The sequence below is a fragment of the Melanerpes formicivorus genome, unplaced genomic scaffold (assembly GCF_026170545.1).
Source record: "Melanerpes formicivorus ecotype bairdi unplaced genomic scaffold, bMelFor1.0.p_v2 SCAF_25, whole genome shotgun sequence".
Classification (NCBI taxonomy): domain Eukaryota; kingdom Metazoa; phylum Chordata; class Aves; order Piciformes; family Picidae; genus Melanerpes; species Melanerpes formicivorus.
This window is the reverse complement of record NW_027142377.1, coordinates 11,543,722-11,557,786: the sequence shown is the minus strand read 5'-3', so window position 1 is coordinate 11,557,786 and position 14,065 is coordinate 11,543,722. Positions and strand designations below refer to the sequence as shown.

Genomic DNA, 14,065 nt, shown 5'->3' with positions numbered 1-14,065 from the left:
TTTAGATGCGAGAAAAAAGTTAGAACAGATGCATTTTTAAATACTCTTATTAAATCAAAAGATCCAGTCACTTGCAACAACTCCATCAGGAACTCAGCTTCCATTCCACGTACCTCATGAAAGCCATCAGAGCCTTTATTGCCTCCTCTTCCCCTTCCACGATCTTTACGCTTCAATTTCTTTTGCATTCCACGCCCTCGACCAATATTGTAATTATTACCTCTTTGAGAAATGCCTGGAAAACAGCAACAGTCTCTTTAAATGATCTCAGAAAGCAAAGAAAAATGGCTGTCTCATGGCACCAAATACAGACCATTCTAAATATCCCTTCCTGCAGTCTGCATTCCTTAATACTATCTTGAATGATGAGTCGGCAAGCAGAACCACATCAGCCCACTGTAGTTCTGGGTGGCTGCCTGCACTGCACAGCTCAAAAAACCCAATGGCAGGCCAGCAAACTGAATATATGGCTAATCTCCTTCAAAGTGCAGACAGGTTATGTCCAACCAGCCAAAATAGTTGAAGCATTTTGTGCCCTTTGGTCACTTTCTGAACTGCAAATGGCTCCCAAGTATGTGCAAGAAAACTGAGAACAGAACCTAAGAAATATGACAAAACAGCTTTGAAAATAAAAATGATCAAGTAACTCTTTGGAAGCCTCAAGACAGTAATTAACCAGCCAGCAGCATGTTGGGAGTCTTATTCTAAACTGAAACCATTGAGACACAACATTGGCTCTCTCATCAATTGAAAACCGAAGAAAACCTGTTAGACCTGCAGACATCACACCTGCTTCAGGCAGCTGCCACCTTGCAACAGCAAAGCGACTCCCAGTGAAAACACCTTGATCTCACCTCAGATGACTTGCAGAGATTTTGAAGCATCATTGCTGAGCAGCACATGAAAAGCCTTTTTTGCTTCAGTTGAAAAGATCCTGCCAGTCTTTTGCCAATTGGTTTTATTGTGAGCCAAACAAGGAATGGGACAAACCTTCACTGCAGTAGTAAATGGCAGACAGTAACATGCACTAACACAAAACTGATTGGGGCATCAGAAATCCCTTCCTAAGGTGCTTCCAGTTGTGGGCATAGAAGTGTTCAGATACCTGTCATAATTTTTAACTATTTAACTACTTTTTATTTTGCCTAAATTAAGTTTTGGAATGGACAGATTTACATTTCTCCCCCTGACAAGTCCTATTTCAGACTTTGATGAACTAACAGCAGAAAGTCACTGTATAGCACCATGATTTCTCATTCAAACAGTTACACAACAAAGATCTTGGCTTTTTAATAAGGTTTCATTACTACATACACATTGCCCAACATTTGACCTTTTGCTTCAATATGTGCATCAGTATGACCCTATGATACTCTTCCTTCCTGAAGGGCAGCATCAACACTTACTGACAAGAGACTGCCAACTCAAAAGAAAGTCACGACTGGCAGCTTTCTTCATTCAGCTCTCACAGAATCTTGTAGGTTAGAAAAAGCTTGTAAGATATCAAGTCCAACCCTGAACTCAGCACTGCCAAGTCACCACCAAACCACATTCCTCAACACTACATCTACACAACTTTTCAATGCCTGCAGGGATGGGGACTGCATCAGTTCCCTGGGCAGCCTGTTCCAAGCCTTGACAATCCTTCCAGGGAGAAAATTGTTCCTTGTGTCCAACCTAAAATAAACCTTGGCAGAATTTGAGGCCATTTCCTCCTGTCCTATCACTTGTCATTTGAGAGAAGAGACTGACGGCCATTTTGATACAACCTCTTTTCAGAGAGGAGAGCAAGAAGGTGATCTGTAAGCCACCAGTTCTCCAGACAAACATCCAGAAATGATGCACAAAACGACTGCTACCACCCATTACTAGCATTAATAATTCAAATGATCTTACCTTTCTGTATCCCTTTCATCCCCTGTTTTTTCACTGGTTCTTTTGGGAATGGAGGTCCTAAATCAGTGCCAGAGGTCTCTTTAGCTTGTCTGTACTGTTTGAGCTGATCAGCAAAATCTTCATCCTTTTCTTCTTCATTGTAATTCCCAAAGTTCTCATCGCTGTAATGACTATAGTCATCGTACTCCTTACTTTTGACATTCTTTTTGTGTTGCATCTTCTGTGAACTCATGTAATTTCCTGATAGGTGCCCATGCTGCACAAATGAGATTGCAAACTCAGTACTTCAAAAACCACCCTTCCAAACTTCTCTAAAACCAATTCTTTTCTCCCTGCTTTTTGTCATGCCATCTACCAGATTTCCACAAACAGACAGTAACAGTGACAATCAGTTACTCAGTAAAGATATTGTGGATGCATCAAAAGAGCAGCATTAGCATCAATACTCCACAAAACTTCTCAGTGGGGTTGATGATGTGTTTTAACATAATCAGTTCACTTAGATGAACTGTGATTAAAAGAATTCTTTTCCATTCATGATCTCAGATGCAAAAACACAGGTGAAACAACCCATCCAGTCTCTCTCTGTCAAGATGAAATACTGCTTATGCCCACCTCTAAGCCAGCACTGTGTCTTCTCCCGTTTCTGCACACAAGACCTTCAGGTCTTTAATAAATTCATCTGGCTTAGAGGTTTCTGTAATGGTTTCAACCTAAAAGGTAAGTCTCCTCTCCTCTGAAGTACCAGTTCCATCAATTCCAGATATTTAAAGGTGGCTTTTCAAGAGGTGTTTCCTCTCAGGCAATAATAAAGATACTGTTAAAGCAAGCCGTTGCCTGATGGAGGTAATATCAGGCTTGCTTAAGCCACCTACCTACATGACACAGATAATCCTTTACGTTTGGAAAAGAGAACTCAATGTGCTTCCTGAACTCTGAGAGTATGGGCACTGTGAACAAGTCAGCCTTCACAACCTGCATCATTGACATCTGCATTTCACATCACATGTAAATAAAGACATGAGAAACCAGCTTTAGAAATATACTACCTGACTGAAGGAAGAATCATAATCTCTGTATGAAGAGCTGCTACTCTTTTTATGTGGTCTTTCTGTACGCTCAATATCAGAGTCATGGCTGTAGTCTGAACTGTCATCACTGGAAGGAGAGTTATGCTGAAAAAAAGGGGAAAGTTAACTCTCAAACATTGTTACATAATTCTCTGTGTAACCTGCCTGCTCTACATGAATTTGGAAGTATTAGCCTAATAAAACACTTTCTTAACTCTCACACTTGCCTCTGGAGCAAGCTAAGGAAAGCACAGCCTTTGATGACCCATTTTTTCATCAGAGATCAGACCCAGCAAGGATTCCAAATGTAAACACTGAGGGTTCCCTGGGTTCTATCAGCTTCCTGTCAGTCTCGCAGCCCTGCTTCTTTGCAACATCACAGGGATGCTGCTGAGAAGCCACCAAACCTGGGAGATGGCTATAGAAACGATTAGCATCCTGTCATTTTCTGCTGGGAGAAAACTCACCACTGCTGCATTACAGGTGCTTTATTTCAGTGAATTGTTTTGCAGACAATTCTGAGGGGACCCATACAAGAGTATTCCATTTCTGTTATTCTGAGAGAATTACCATCAGGTTTCATTTTCTAGGTTAAAAATTTGTTAATCTCTTGCATTTAAGCTGATTAACATACACAGCTTAAAGAACTTAATGAAGAATTCACTCAACTAGCTTAGAGTATTTTATTTCCAGAAAAGCAGTGATTTTATATTATGAAATGGTATCACTAGAAGAGTTGGATCAATTCAATTTTAAAAGGCTACATTTACATTTTGCCTCATATCCTCAAAATCTCTCAAACCTCTATGGTTCAGCCACCATTCCATGTGATAGTGGCCAGTGTTTCCTTACCTAATGACATGTCTCCCTGCCCACAACAGCTGCCACTGGAGTGTGTGAATATGCACTTCCACAGGGATTTCAAACTATTTCACACTGGAGTGCATTGGTAAGACAAGGATACCAAAACCTACCCTCAGGAGACCAAAACTGCCTAAACCACACTAAAACCATCTTAGACTTCTTCTCTGATTGCCCAGATCTTTGTCTGGAGTTAAACCAAACACCTCCAGTATTCTGCCCTGCATTTCCTGACCTTGTGCTTATCCCGTCTTCTCCTTTTGGACTTTTTCTTTTCCTTCTCTTTTTTGCGTTTCTTCCGTGATTTTCTGTGTCCTTTTTCATTTTTCTGTTTGTCATCACCTTTTGTACCATGTTCTTTCACATCTTCATATGCTGCATCATCTATTTCACCATCTTCCAGCTCTCCATCTTCCCTGTGGGAGGGAAAACATTGACACAATAAAATTACTTGTTATTATCCACCTCCTCTGACCAACAGCAGAGCAAAACCAACCACACCCAGTGCTGCTTTCCACCGGTTACATTTTCAGCCCTGTCTATACACTTTATGTAACAATCCAAGAACTACTAGGAATTTAGATTTTCTCTTTTAGGTGAAGAAAAATGCCTTGAATTTCACTGCAAAATCACAAAGCTGAAAAGCCATATTTTTTTCTTAGCCATATTTTTTCACTATTCAGAACGAAGCTCTTCTCTTCCTACATACTTTTCTCCAGCCTAGATTAAAAAACCTGACTCAAAAGAAGGCACTATGCTCTCCTTAAAAACACTTCCAACAAAAGAGGCACCTTAGCTGTTAATGTCTAGAAATACTTCTACTCCAATGACATGCCTTTATTTGCAGAGCATACGTGGTCAAATTGGGAGGCAATTAAAACTCTCTGAAGACCGTATCGCAAAGAGAAGCAGTAACAAAAAGGAGCTGGGCACAGCAGGGAAAACTGTGTAGTGATACAAGTGTACTTCCTTCCACACATCAGCTCCTGGCACTGCAGGGGGGTGTATCGGCCAAAGTCGAGACATTTGTAGGGCGCTGTGTCACACAGCAATAAATCACAGAATCCCAGCACGGTGGGGGACCTCTGGAGATCCACTAGCTCAACATCTCCTGCTAGAGCAGGTTCACCCAGAGGATTACAGATGGACAGCTTTGGAATCCCTCCAGAGGGAGACTCCACAAACTCTCTGGGTAGCCTGTTCCAGAGCTTCAGCACCTTCAGAGGAAAGATTTTCCTCACATTCAGAATGAATTTCCTAAGTTTGTTCATGCCCATTGCCCCCTGTCCTGTCACTAGGCATCACTCCAAGTCTGGCCCCATCCTCTTGACTTCTGCCTTTTACATATTGATCAGCATTGAGAAGATCCCCTTCTTCATCTCTCTTCTCCAGGCTAAGCAGACCCAGCTCTCACAGCCTTTCTTTACCTTGGAGAGATGTTCCAGTCCCCTCAGTATCTTTGTAGCCTCTGCTGGACTCTCTCCACTAGTTCCCTGTCTTGCCTGAACTGGGAAGCCCAGATCTGGACTCAATACTCCAGATATGGCCACACTAGGGCACAGTAGACAGGGAGGAGAACCACTCTTGACCTGCTGACCATACTCTTCCCATGCACCCCAAGGAACCACTGGCCTTCGTGGCCAGGATACTTTGCTGGCTCATGGGCAACTTTTTGCCCACCAGCATTTCCAGTTTCTTTCCACAGAACAGCTTTCCAACAATGTGCTCACCTACACTGGTTCAAATACTGTAAACAAAACAAGATGCATGTGAGTGTAACTTCTGCATATGAATGTCTCAAAAGTCTCCAAGCTGGAGTTCAAGCACTTTAAGTGCTTGTAGACTGAAAAACAGGAATGCTTGTGCTTGTCTCCACCACTAAGGAAAAACGTTTGCATTATTATATAAGGCTTTATATACAGTTTTGCCTACTGACCCAAACAGTAACAACCCTGGAAACATTTTGCCATGAAAGAAAAGTTTTGACAACACAGCTAACCTATTTCTCATCCCTATTTCAGACATACTGCTGAAGCAGTCTCAATTCCCCTTCTGCTATTTGGAAAGGGTAAGAACTCACCAGGAAATGAAACACATGGGTCTCCACAAGCAAAAAGCAGCACGTTAAGAAATCAGAAGCAGCCCAAAGTTGCAATTTTTTGTAGGAGAAGTAAAGGAGAAGAAAAGTGGAGAAGACATGACTTCTGTATCATCATCCCATACGTCATGAAACTTATTAGAACTAAATGGAACTCCTAAGAGAGTGTTGGGGTTGTTCACAGTAGGAAAGAAGGCTCTGTGGAGACCTTATTGTGAGTTTCCAGTAGTTAAAGGTGCCTGTGCAAAACATGACAGACTTTTTAGCAAGGCCTGTTGCAACACAACAAGTGGTGATGGTTTTAAACTAAGAGGGGAATACTTAGACTAGACAGAAGGAAGACATTTCTTAGGCTGAGGGTAGTGACAGGAGAAGTTTGAGATGGCCCATCCCTGGAAATATTCCAGATCAGGTTGGACTGGGCCCTGAGCAACCCGATCTAGTTGCAGATGCATGTGCTGACTGCACAGGAATTGGACTGGATGACCTTTAAAGATCACTTCCAACTCAAACATTCTATGATTCTAAAGGCAACCATAATGCAAAAAAAAAACAACACAAAACATCCCCAAAACCAAACCAAAGCACACCACCAAGACATGACTGAGAAAGGGACTTGAGGAACATTTCTAAGCAAAACACAAAGGGAGCTAGAGTATAGCAACTGAAAAAAAATTACTCTGGAATGTAAGAGAAAAGAATCTTCTCAAGTACTGAGAACAGCTTTGTTTTGCTGAGCAGCACGAGAGAAGAAAACTTCCTAAGAAACTCCAGAATGTCAAAATACTAAGTCCAAAAAGTACAGAGACTTTGCTAGTGCACCTTTATGGCCCTAAATATTTTCTTGCACACAAAACTTACACTGCTGTACAAAGGAGAACATAACATCAAGATATGCTTGAGGTGAGATAAAGGGTACTGACACCATGTGTCCCAAGCATAAAGTAAATCCTGCCTTCAAGCACCATGGTGCTCATTATCCCCAGCACTGCCTGACAAACTCTGAAGTCAGAGGGGACTTCACAGAATATCCAATCTCTCCAGGAAATATTTGATTTATCAAGTGTGCCTAATGAAAAGGGGACACAACTACTTATGAAACACCTGCAGCCATTAAAAAAGCAGCATTTAGCTCCTGGCAATGTGAGCTAACCCCCCTCTCTCAAGGATGTTTTATGCAATTAAAATACCCTTCCAAGTAAATCACTTTCTTGGGAAATAACTGCCTTTTTTGCCAGCTACCAGCTCCTCTGGGAACTGCCACCATGTATTTATAGTTCTGGGTCCCATCCAGGGCTTCAACAACTCTCTAGGTAAAACAATCACGCAGAATCCTGGTCATACAATCCTTCGGGCTGCGTTTCAAAGCTATGATTACAAAAGCCCTCCAGTATCCAAATGCCTACATTCTTTCCACAACATCCTAGAGTTTTCCAAGCACTGAACTTCAAGAATGTTTTGGTTTTTTGGTGTTGTGGGGTTTTTTGTGGGTTGGGTTTTGTTTGTTGTTGTTTTTCTACAGACAGTAGATAAATATAGTTTGAAGAGATAATGGTAAAAACCTTATAATCCATTGGAACCAGCTGAAAATATTTTCATTATTTCACTATTTCCAAAGGAGTTTTAGAAGTTCACTTCCTAAATATATTCCACAGACTTGGCTCCAGCAAGTAGCTTTGGGAAGGGCTATCTGCACCTCCTTTGCCACCTCCTTTTCCACTATGAGTAATACAAGTCAAGCAAACAGATGTGGTTTGGAAAAACACAGCTAGCAGATGATCTTCTAGGAAAGGAGTCCGAGGCTCAGGTTACCATCCCTTTGGCAGATCTCAACAGCCAAAAAATCACAAGGGTAATCTAAGGAGAAAGGATGGGAACTTGTTTTGTGAAGTGCAGCTCCTTGTTACACAGTATCCTAGCATGCTTCTACCGCTGCTGAAAGTGTCTGACACACAAAAACCAAAGCATAATTTTATTGTCTCTCTCAAGATTCACCTCTCTTTCCAACACCACAAGAACACCCTTCACTGAAATAATGCCAACTAGCTGTGAGGGGAACAGTTTATCATGCCTCCACAGGGCATTCCTCAGGAGTCAAAGAGACAAACAACATCTTTAGCTACTGCCCTGTGTTACTTTCTTGGACTGTATTGTATTAGTTGGTTCTCGTACTTGCAAAGGCTAAACTAAATCTGCCCTGTGACAGCACAGACCTGCAGCATAAAATTCAGGGAGAGGAAAGAAGAAACAGAATCAAAGATCTCAGCTACCTGTACCAAGCCCTTCCCATCCCAGTGCATTTCAAGTCTTTTTGGGGTTAAGTGCCGTCACCTAGACTCCAGCAAATCCTAACTAAACAAAAGGTAATGCAATGGCCACGACCTTTCCTATCAGCCCCTGCACAAGGACTGTGGTTGATCCCCAAATGCAAGAGAAAGAACAAAAATCCCTGATGGATCACTCCCTCCTGCTGCAATACCCAGGCACTCAGAGCTTGATGGGCAGGTGAAAGCAAAACCAGAAACTCTTTCCACTGTCCCCGGTGTATTTCTAGAGCATCCCCAAAATGGATCATAAAGCCACAGAAGTCAAATCGTCTTTCAGAGATAATCAGTCTGGTAAAATCACTGAAAGAGCAGTTATGCAAATATTTGCTCAGGGGAGAAGGGGGGGAGGGAGGAGTCCACACACAAAGTAACTCACTACTGCTCTAGTGTTTATAGTGTAATTTCTAACATTCCAGCTTGGCTTGGACTCACTTTCCTTGCCCTTAGTCAAAGTCATTTTTAAATACAGCATTCTTTATGTCCAGAGGAGATTTACAACTCAAGCTCCTTAAGCCCAAGATACAAGAAGATGAATCTTCTCAGCACACTGACCACTGCAGCTGTCAAACATTTGCAGAAAAGCTTTCAAAGGTGCTTTCCCCCCCCCGCCATTGGGGCTGTTCTCCTGCTACCTAAGAACTGTATTTCTGTATGTTCTGAGAACTTACAGGAACAATCCTGCAACAAAACTGAATCTCTATCATCGAACGTTACTTTCTGTTAAGTCCATTTGGGGGAGATTTGATTCATGACTGACATTGGTCAAGACTCCCTGAGTCAAACAGCCCAGATATTTTTCCTCCTTAGTGTCCTTTGGGCACATTTTCCTTAGTACCCCAAACTGAATTTCTCCTTCATCTCCTCTATTCCAGCTCCCCATACACTCCTGCTACTACAAACAACCTTCTTGCACCTATTTTCCACATCCAGTGAGTCTAGAAAAGACAGAGTGCCACGTAGTGCTTGTGGCACTGCTACAATTCCTCATCACTACATGGTTACTTATGTCCTGTTCACTGTCACATGAACCCACAATAATCTTCACAGGTCAGATTTCTGGTTTGAAAAAATGATGAAGAGGACAGTAACTCAAGTGCAATTTCATGACATTAAAACTGTGCATCTAAAGTGAGATGTCAGAGGGCTAAAACACGTTCATTTATCCCAGCACACTGCTTCACTAAAGGACTTGCGAATAACAACAGTAACTACAAAACTACAAGGTGGTGTTGCAGTTACACAGGTCACCAAGGATCAGCACTGGCTCCTTTGACATTGTTACAGAAGTTGTTCACAGCACTTTTAAGCTGCCTGTTAGTTTGGGGCACCCTGCAAACATGAGGTTATTTTAATCTACAGCCAGGCAGTGAGACAGCATCATGGCAAATTACACATCACACCGCTCAGGTTGTGATTTCATCACCAGGGATGGCTGTGAGAGCTATTGGGTTCCCACAAAATGGGGAACAAAGCAAGAAAGACAGATGTGAAGCACAGTAAAAATAACTTCCCATGGTGTCACTGGAGGCCAGGGTTTAGAAATCCACCTTCCTACCCCACTGCCTAACCATCTCCAGACACTGAGGTGAATACTGTAGAAGAAAGTACAGAATTCATCCAGGCCACCTCCTCTTCCCCAGGGAGATGAGAGATGTCAGGCAGCTGCATTTCTGCCCCTCCTACAGTGTTTGCTGCACAGTGAGCAAACCTAGTGTCCCCACAAGGCATATTCGTGAAGGATAACCTCTTCACTTCCCTGTTTCCAAACGTCCAAGTGGTGAAATCCTACTCAAATCCAGTAAATCTCCATAAAGCTACATCCAGCAATCAAAACCAACTTCAACACGACATGAACCACTCTGGTGAAAATGTATCTCTGAAACTAGCTACTAGTACAGAGTTCAAACTCAGCTACACACAGAGGGGGCATTAAAGCACCAGGCAGAATAAAGGAGGCACATTTAACTCATTAACTAAACATGGATGGAAACCTTGTGACAAAGGAGACTGGGAGAGCAGTCAAGCTGGATAAAGCAACCAGTATTAGAGATGAACTTTAGCCCTTCTGCTCCACAAATGCTTCCCTGATCCTTAACGCTTCAGAGACCAGAAGCCACACGGCACAGGCAAAGTCATCTGTAATAATGTTGACTAAGCAGCAATGGGGAACACATACAACAAAGGTACATAAAACAGATTCGGTTAGTTGGTACTACTCTTGGTTTAGTCTGTCACTTGCATTTTCCCCTTTCCCTGCCACTGGCTATAATTTAGCAGAGCAGGTCTCCATCAGGGCGAACCAGACAGACCTGTTTGAGCAGCACAGTGTAAATCATGCTCACTGAGGACAGGGATGCAAAACATAAGAGTGCAAAACTGGTATAGGGAGGGGGAGCAGGCAGTTCAGAGAGAAAACTAGAGAAATCATTATTTTTTTAAATCCCAGAGTGGCTGGGTGAAGTCTTAATTCCCCTAGCTTCCCTGTACACACACAAGCCACACACAGCTGATGAAGGAACAGTGGTTTTACACTTTGTAAACATCAGATCAGCTCATCTTGAATAGAAAAGTGACCACACCAACTTAATTCTCAATGCACAAATGGTATCAGATCCATAATGAAAAATGTATGCTGAGGATTAGCTTTTTTCCTCAGGAGGAGTAACCAGAAATGCTTCTAAGTGGCATTTCTGAAAACCCTGTGCAAAAAATTCAGCCTGTCTAAAGGTTCACAGGCAGCTCAGGTGCCTGCCCAGAGTCATCTCCAACTCTGTATTTCCTTTATCACACCATGAGCAGGTAAAAGGGGGTGTGATACTTACAATGCGACTTGTGAGCCCATGTTGGCTTCAGAAGCATTACAACTCTAATCCATGAGTTAGCATCTCCGTGTTCAGACCTCTTACTAGGTCACTGCTATTTTTACAGCAGATAATAGTATAAATCTCCAAGGCTAGAAATTAAGTAACAGCAGAGCAGAGAGCCAACAGCAAGCATCAGCACCAACCTAACATCTAGGATTTGTAAAAACAAACTCTCTAAAGACACTTGGTATCTGTGTGCACAGCAAGCCTCAACTCCTCCACCAAAGAGAATGTCTCCACAATGAGTTAACCGCAAATATTTAAGGAATGAGAACATTCCTTGGTGAATCAGGTGCCCCATTTACAAACCCAGAAAACAAAGACTTTGGGTTAGGACAATCTTCACACACTTCAAAGTGTGGAGAGACAAGGTTTGTTACTCTTTTCCACTGCACAGATACAAAGAAATTGTTTAGTGTAACTCTACAGGTCGGTTCAAAACCAACCTAACCATTCACAGAAATGCATTTATGCTGCTTCCTGTTCTGGGCCCTACCTGCAGTAAACTAGTGCTGTCGAGCTCCCACTGCAGTGAAACATTTATTTGCAAGACAAAAGGTACTGGAAGTAGACAGTGTTAAGTTAAATCACCAAGCTAGTATTGCAGTGAGACTCCAATTCAAGGTTAACTCAGAGCACAAGTGGACCGGATCTCAGTGGCTTTTCTACAAGCCTTCCAGCTGTCTTTTCAACTGACTGTAACAGAGACTGGACAACACCAATTCAGTACTAAAAATGCTCACAGTTAAAGCTGTGCTGTTCCTCCCCTTGGTGAGACAACCATGTTTTATGTGGTTGGGAAAGACCCTGCTTCACTTTAGGCCTTTCCAGGCACCAGCTGGCAGGGAAATGGTTTTAAACCTTAGATTAAAATGTTACACTTTGACAGGGAAACATTTGCACACCTAATACAGTACAAAAACGTTTTGTGTTTGCAGGGATTTCTGTTAACAAGGCTCTGGGTGTATTAAGAATACATATGACACATTTCTGCAAAACTGCTGCTTCCCTCTTGTCTGAGGTCTTGTTTACAAAGTATTATTTAACAGGTAAATGTGTTTGTCATTCTTCTGCTCTTCTGAAATAAAGGCATGTTCATCAAGTAGCCGGTATTTAAAACACATTATGTAATTAGGTAGCACTTATTTGTTGCATTTCATCATTTACCAGTGTAATAACAAGCTTACTGGCAAGAGCAGCTGGTTAGAGGAACTCTACTGGTCAGCACTGCATGAGTAACCCTAACCTAGAAAAACTATGCTTCCAGCAGAACAGCTAATCTGGACATGTCCTCCGGGAGGACTTTTAAAACACAAAGCACTTTCAATCCCTGAAACAGTAAAAAGCCACAGACTTACCAACTCCAGGAACTCTACAACACTCTGCCTGCCACTCCTGCACAATTTTAATTGGTAGTTATGCTCTAACTTCAGCAATCCCAGTGGATTACAAGCTTTCTCTTTACACAGCACTCTTTTGGAACATGCAGCATGACATAACTATACACTCTTTCACAATTAAAAGCAGGAAGGTGAAAACAAGAATCAGCATCTCTGGGGTGTGCCATGAACTTGCACTAAATCACAGCACCATTTTTGGACCAGTCACCCAGCCTGCACAAGCCCTCCATTTCCCACTTGGCACCACCGAATTAGTGAGTCTTTCTCCCGTGAGGGAAGAGCTACACTCACTCAAAAGCCCTTTTCAGTGTTTTTCAGTCCTCTGAAGCAAGCAGAAGCACGGATGTGGAACTGTGTGGGGAGGACAGACTGAAGCCCAGCTGTCACAAACCAACATTTTTTTTAACTCCTGCAGTTGTGTCATGAATGCTCTGAGTAGATAGAAATGGAAAGACTGATAGCTGCCACCCTGGCACGGTATTTTTGGAACTAGTTAGGGAGGCCAGGGCTGCCTGGAGAAAGGATTTGAATTTCCAGCAGCTGCAGGAAAGAAAGGGAGGGAGGGACTAACACAGGTCCTTTCACCAGGAACAGGACTCTGGTTTTCTGCGCATGAGGACTGAGGGGTGGTAAAGATAACGTCAGTCAGACCTTAATCTGCATAAAAAAAGATCCAGTTAAATGTGGAAGGTGTAATCTGGCAAGAAAATGACGATAAATATGGATCTAGTGAGGAATTCTTGTATAAATAAAAACAACCGGGGGGGAGGAAGGGGAGGGAGCAAAGGGCAAGGGAAGGGGGAAGGGGAAGGGGGGGGGAGGGGAAGGAAAAAAGGAGGGGAAGGGAAAAAAGGAGAGCAACTCCAAGCACCCTTTCCTACCTGACTAACAGCGCCAGGGCAAGGGAGAAAAAGAACAATGGTGACATTCAACAGACACCCGCTGGAAAGTGCAATTTATGGAAAGAAATGGAAAACAGTCCCCATTCCCAGCCAGAGTAAACAAATGAAGATGTAAAATGCATGCATACAAAAAACTAAAGCCCTGCTAATCATCCACCTCTAATTCAGTGACACCCCCCCCCCTTCCTTGCATTCCCCACCACCACCCCAGTCGTCACCCCGTTTCTTCCAGGCTGAAGGTGACCTGCCCCCACAAAAACATCGTTAACCCCCTAGGCACATTAACACACAGCATCATCATCATTATCAGCATCATCATCACCCCACTAGTATCACCATTATGAGAAGCGGAGAGAGAGAAGAATGTTACTCGACCTTTCGTCCCCTGCATGTTGCCTGTCAGAGTCGGGCATGTTTGGGTCAAGAATTGGGTTTGGGGGTTTGGAGAACAGGCTTTCAAAGGCCATTGTGCTGGCTGTGGTGTGGTGAGGAGGAGGGAGGTGGAAGAAGGCAGGACACTGCCGCTGCCCGTGGTGCGGAGGGAGGAGGAGGAGGTGGCGGCGGCGGCGGCGCGCACAGCCGCTCTGGGGGCGGCTCGGTGAGGAGGAGGGTCGGGTCCCTCAGTGAGGAGAGATGATGAAGGTTTC

The 14,065-nt window shown here is 43.1% G+C and overlaps 1 protein-coding gene across 1 annotated transcript in view; it reads right to left on the bottom strand.

Annotated features, from left to right (window-relative positions):
- ZC3H6 (zinc finger CCCH-type containing 6) overlaps positions 1 to 14,065 on the bottom strand; it is a 25,867-nt gene extending 11,802 nt beyond the window's left edge. The window contains exons 1-5 of the mRNA XM_068153357.1: positions 13,794 to 14,065; positions 4,063 to 4,243; positions 2,946 to 3,071; positions 1,897 to 2,152; positions 114 to 235 (exon numbers count right to left, since the gene is read on the bottom strand). Of these exons, the coding sequence (XP_068009458.1) occupies positions 114 to 235; positions 1,897 to 2,152; positions 2,946 to 3,071; positions 4,063 to 4,243; positions 13,794 to 13,885 (777 nt within the window). The 5' untranslated portion in view covers positions 13,886 to 14,065. The remainder of the gene's footprint in view (positions 1 to 113; positions 236 to 1,896; positions 2,153 to 2,945; positions 3,072 to 4,062; positions 4,244 to 13,793) is intronic.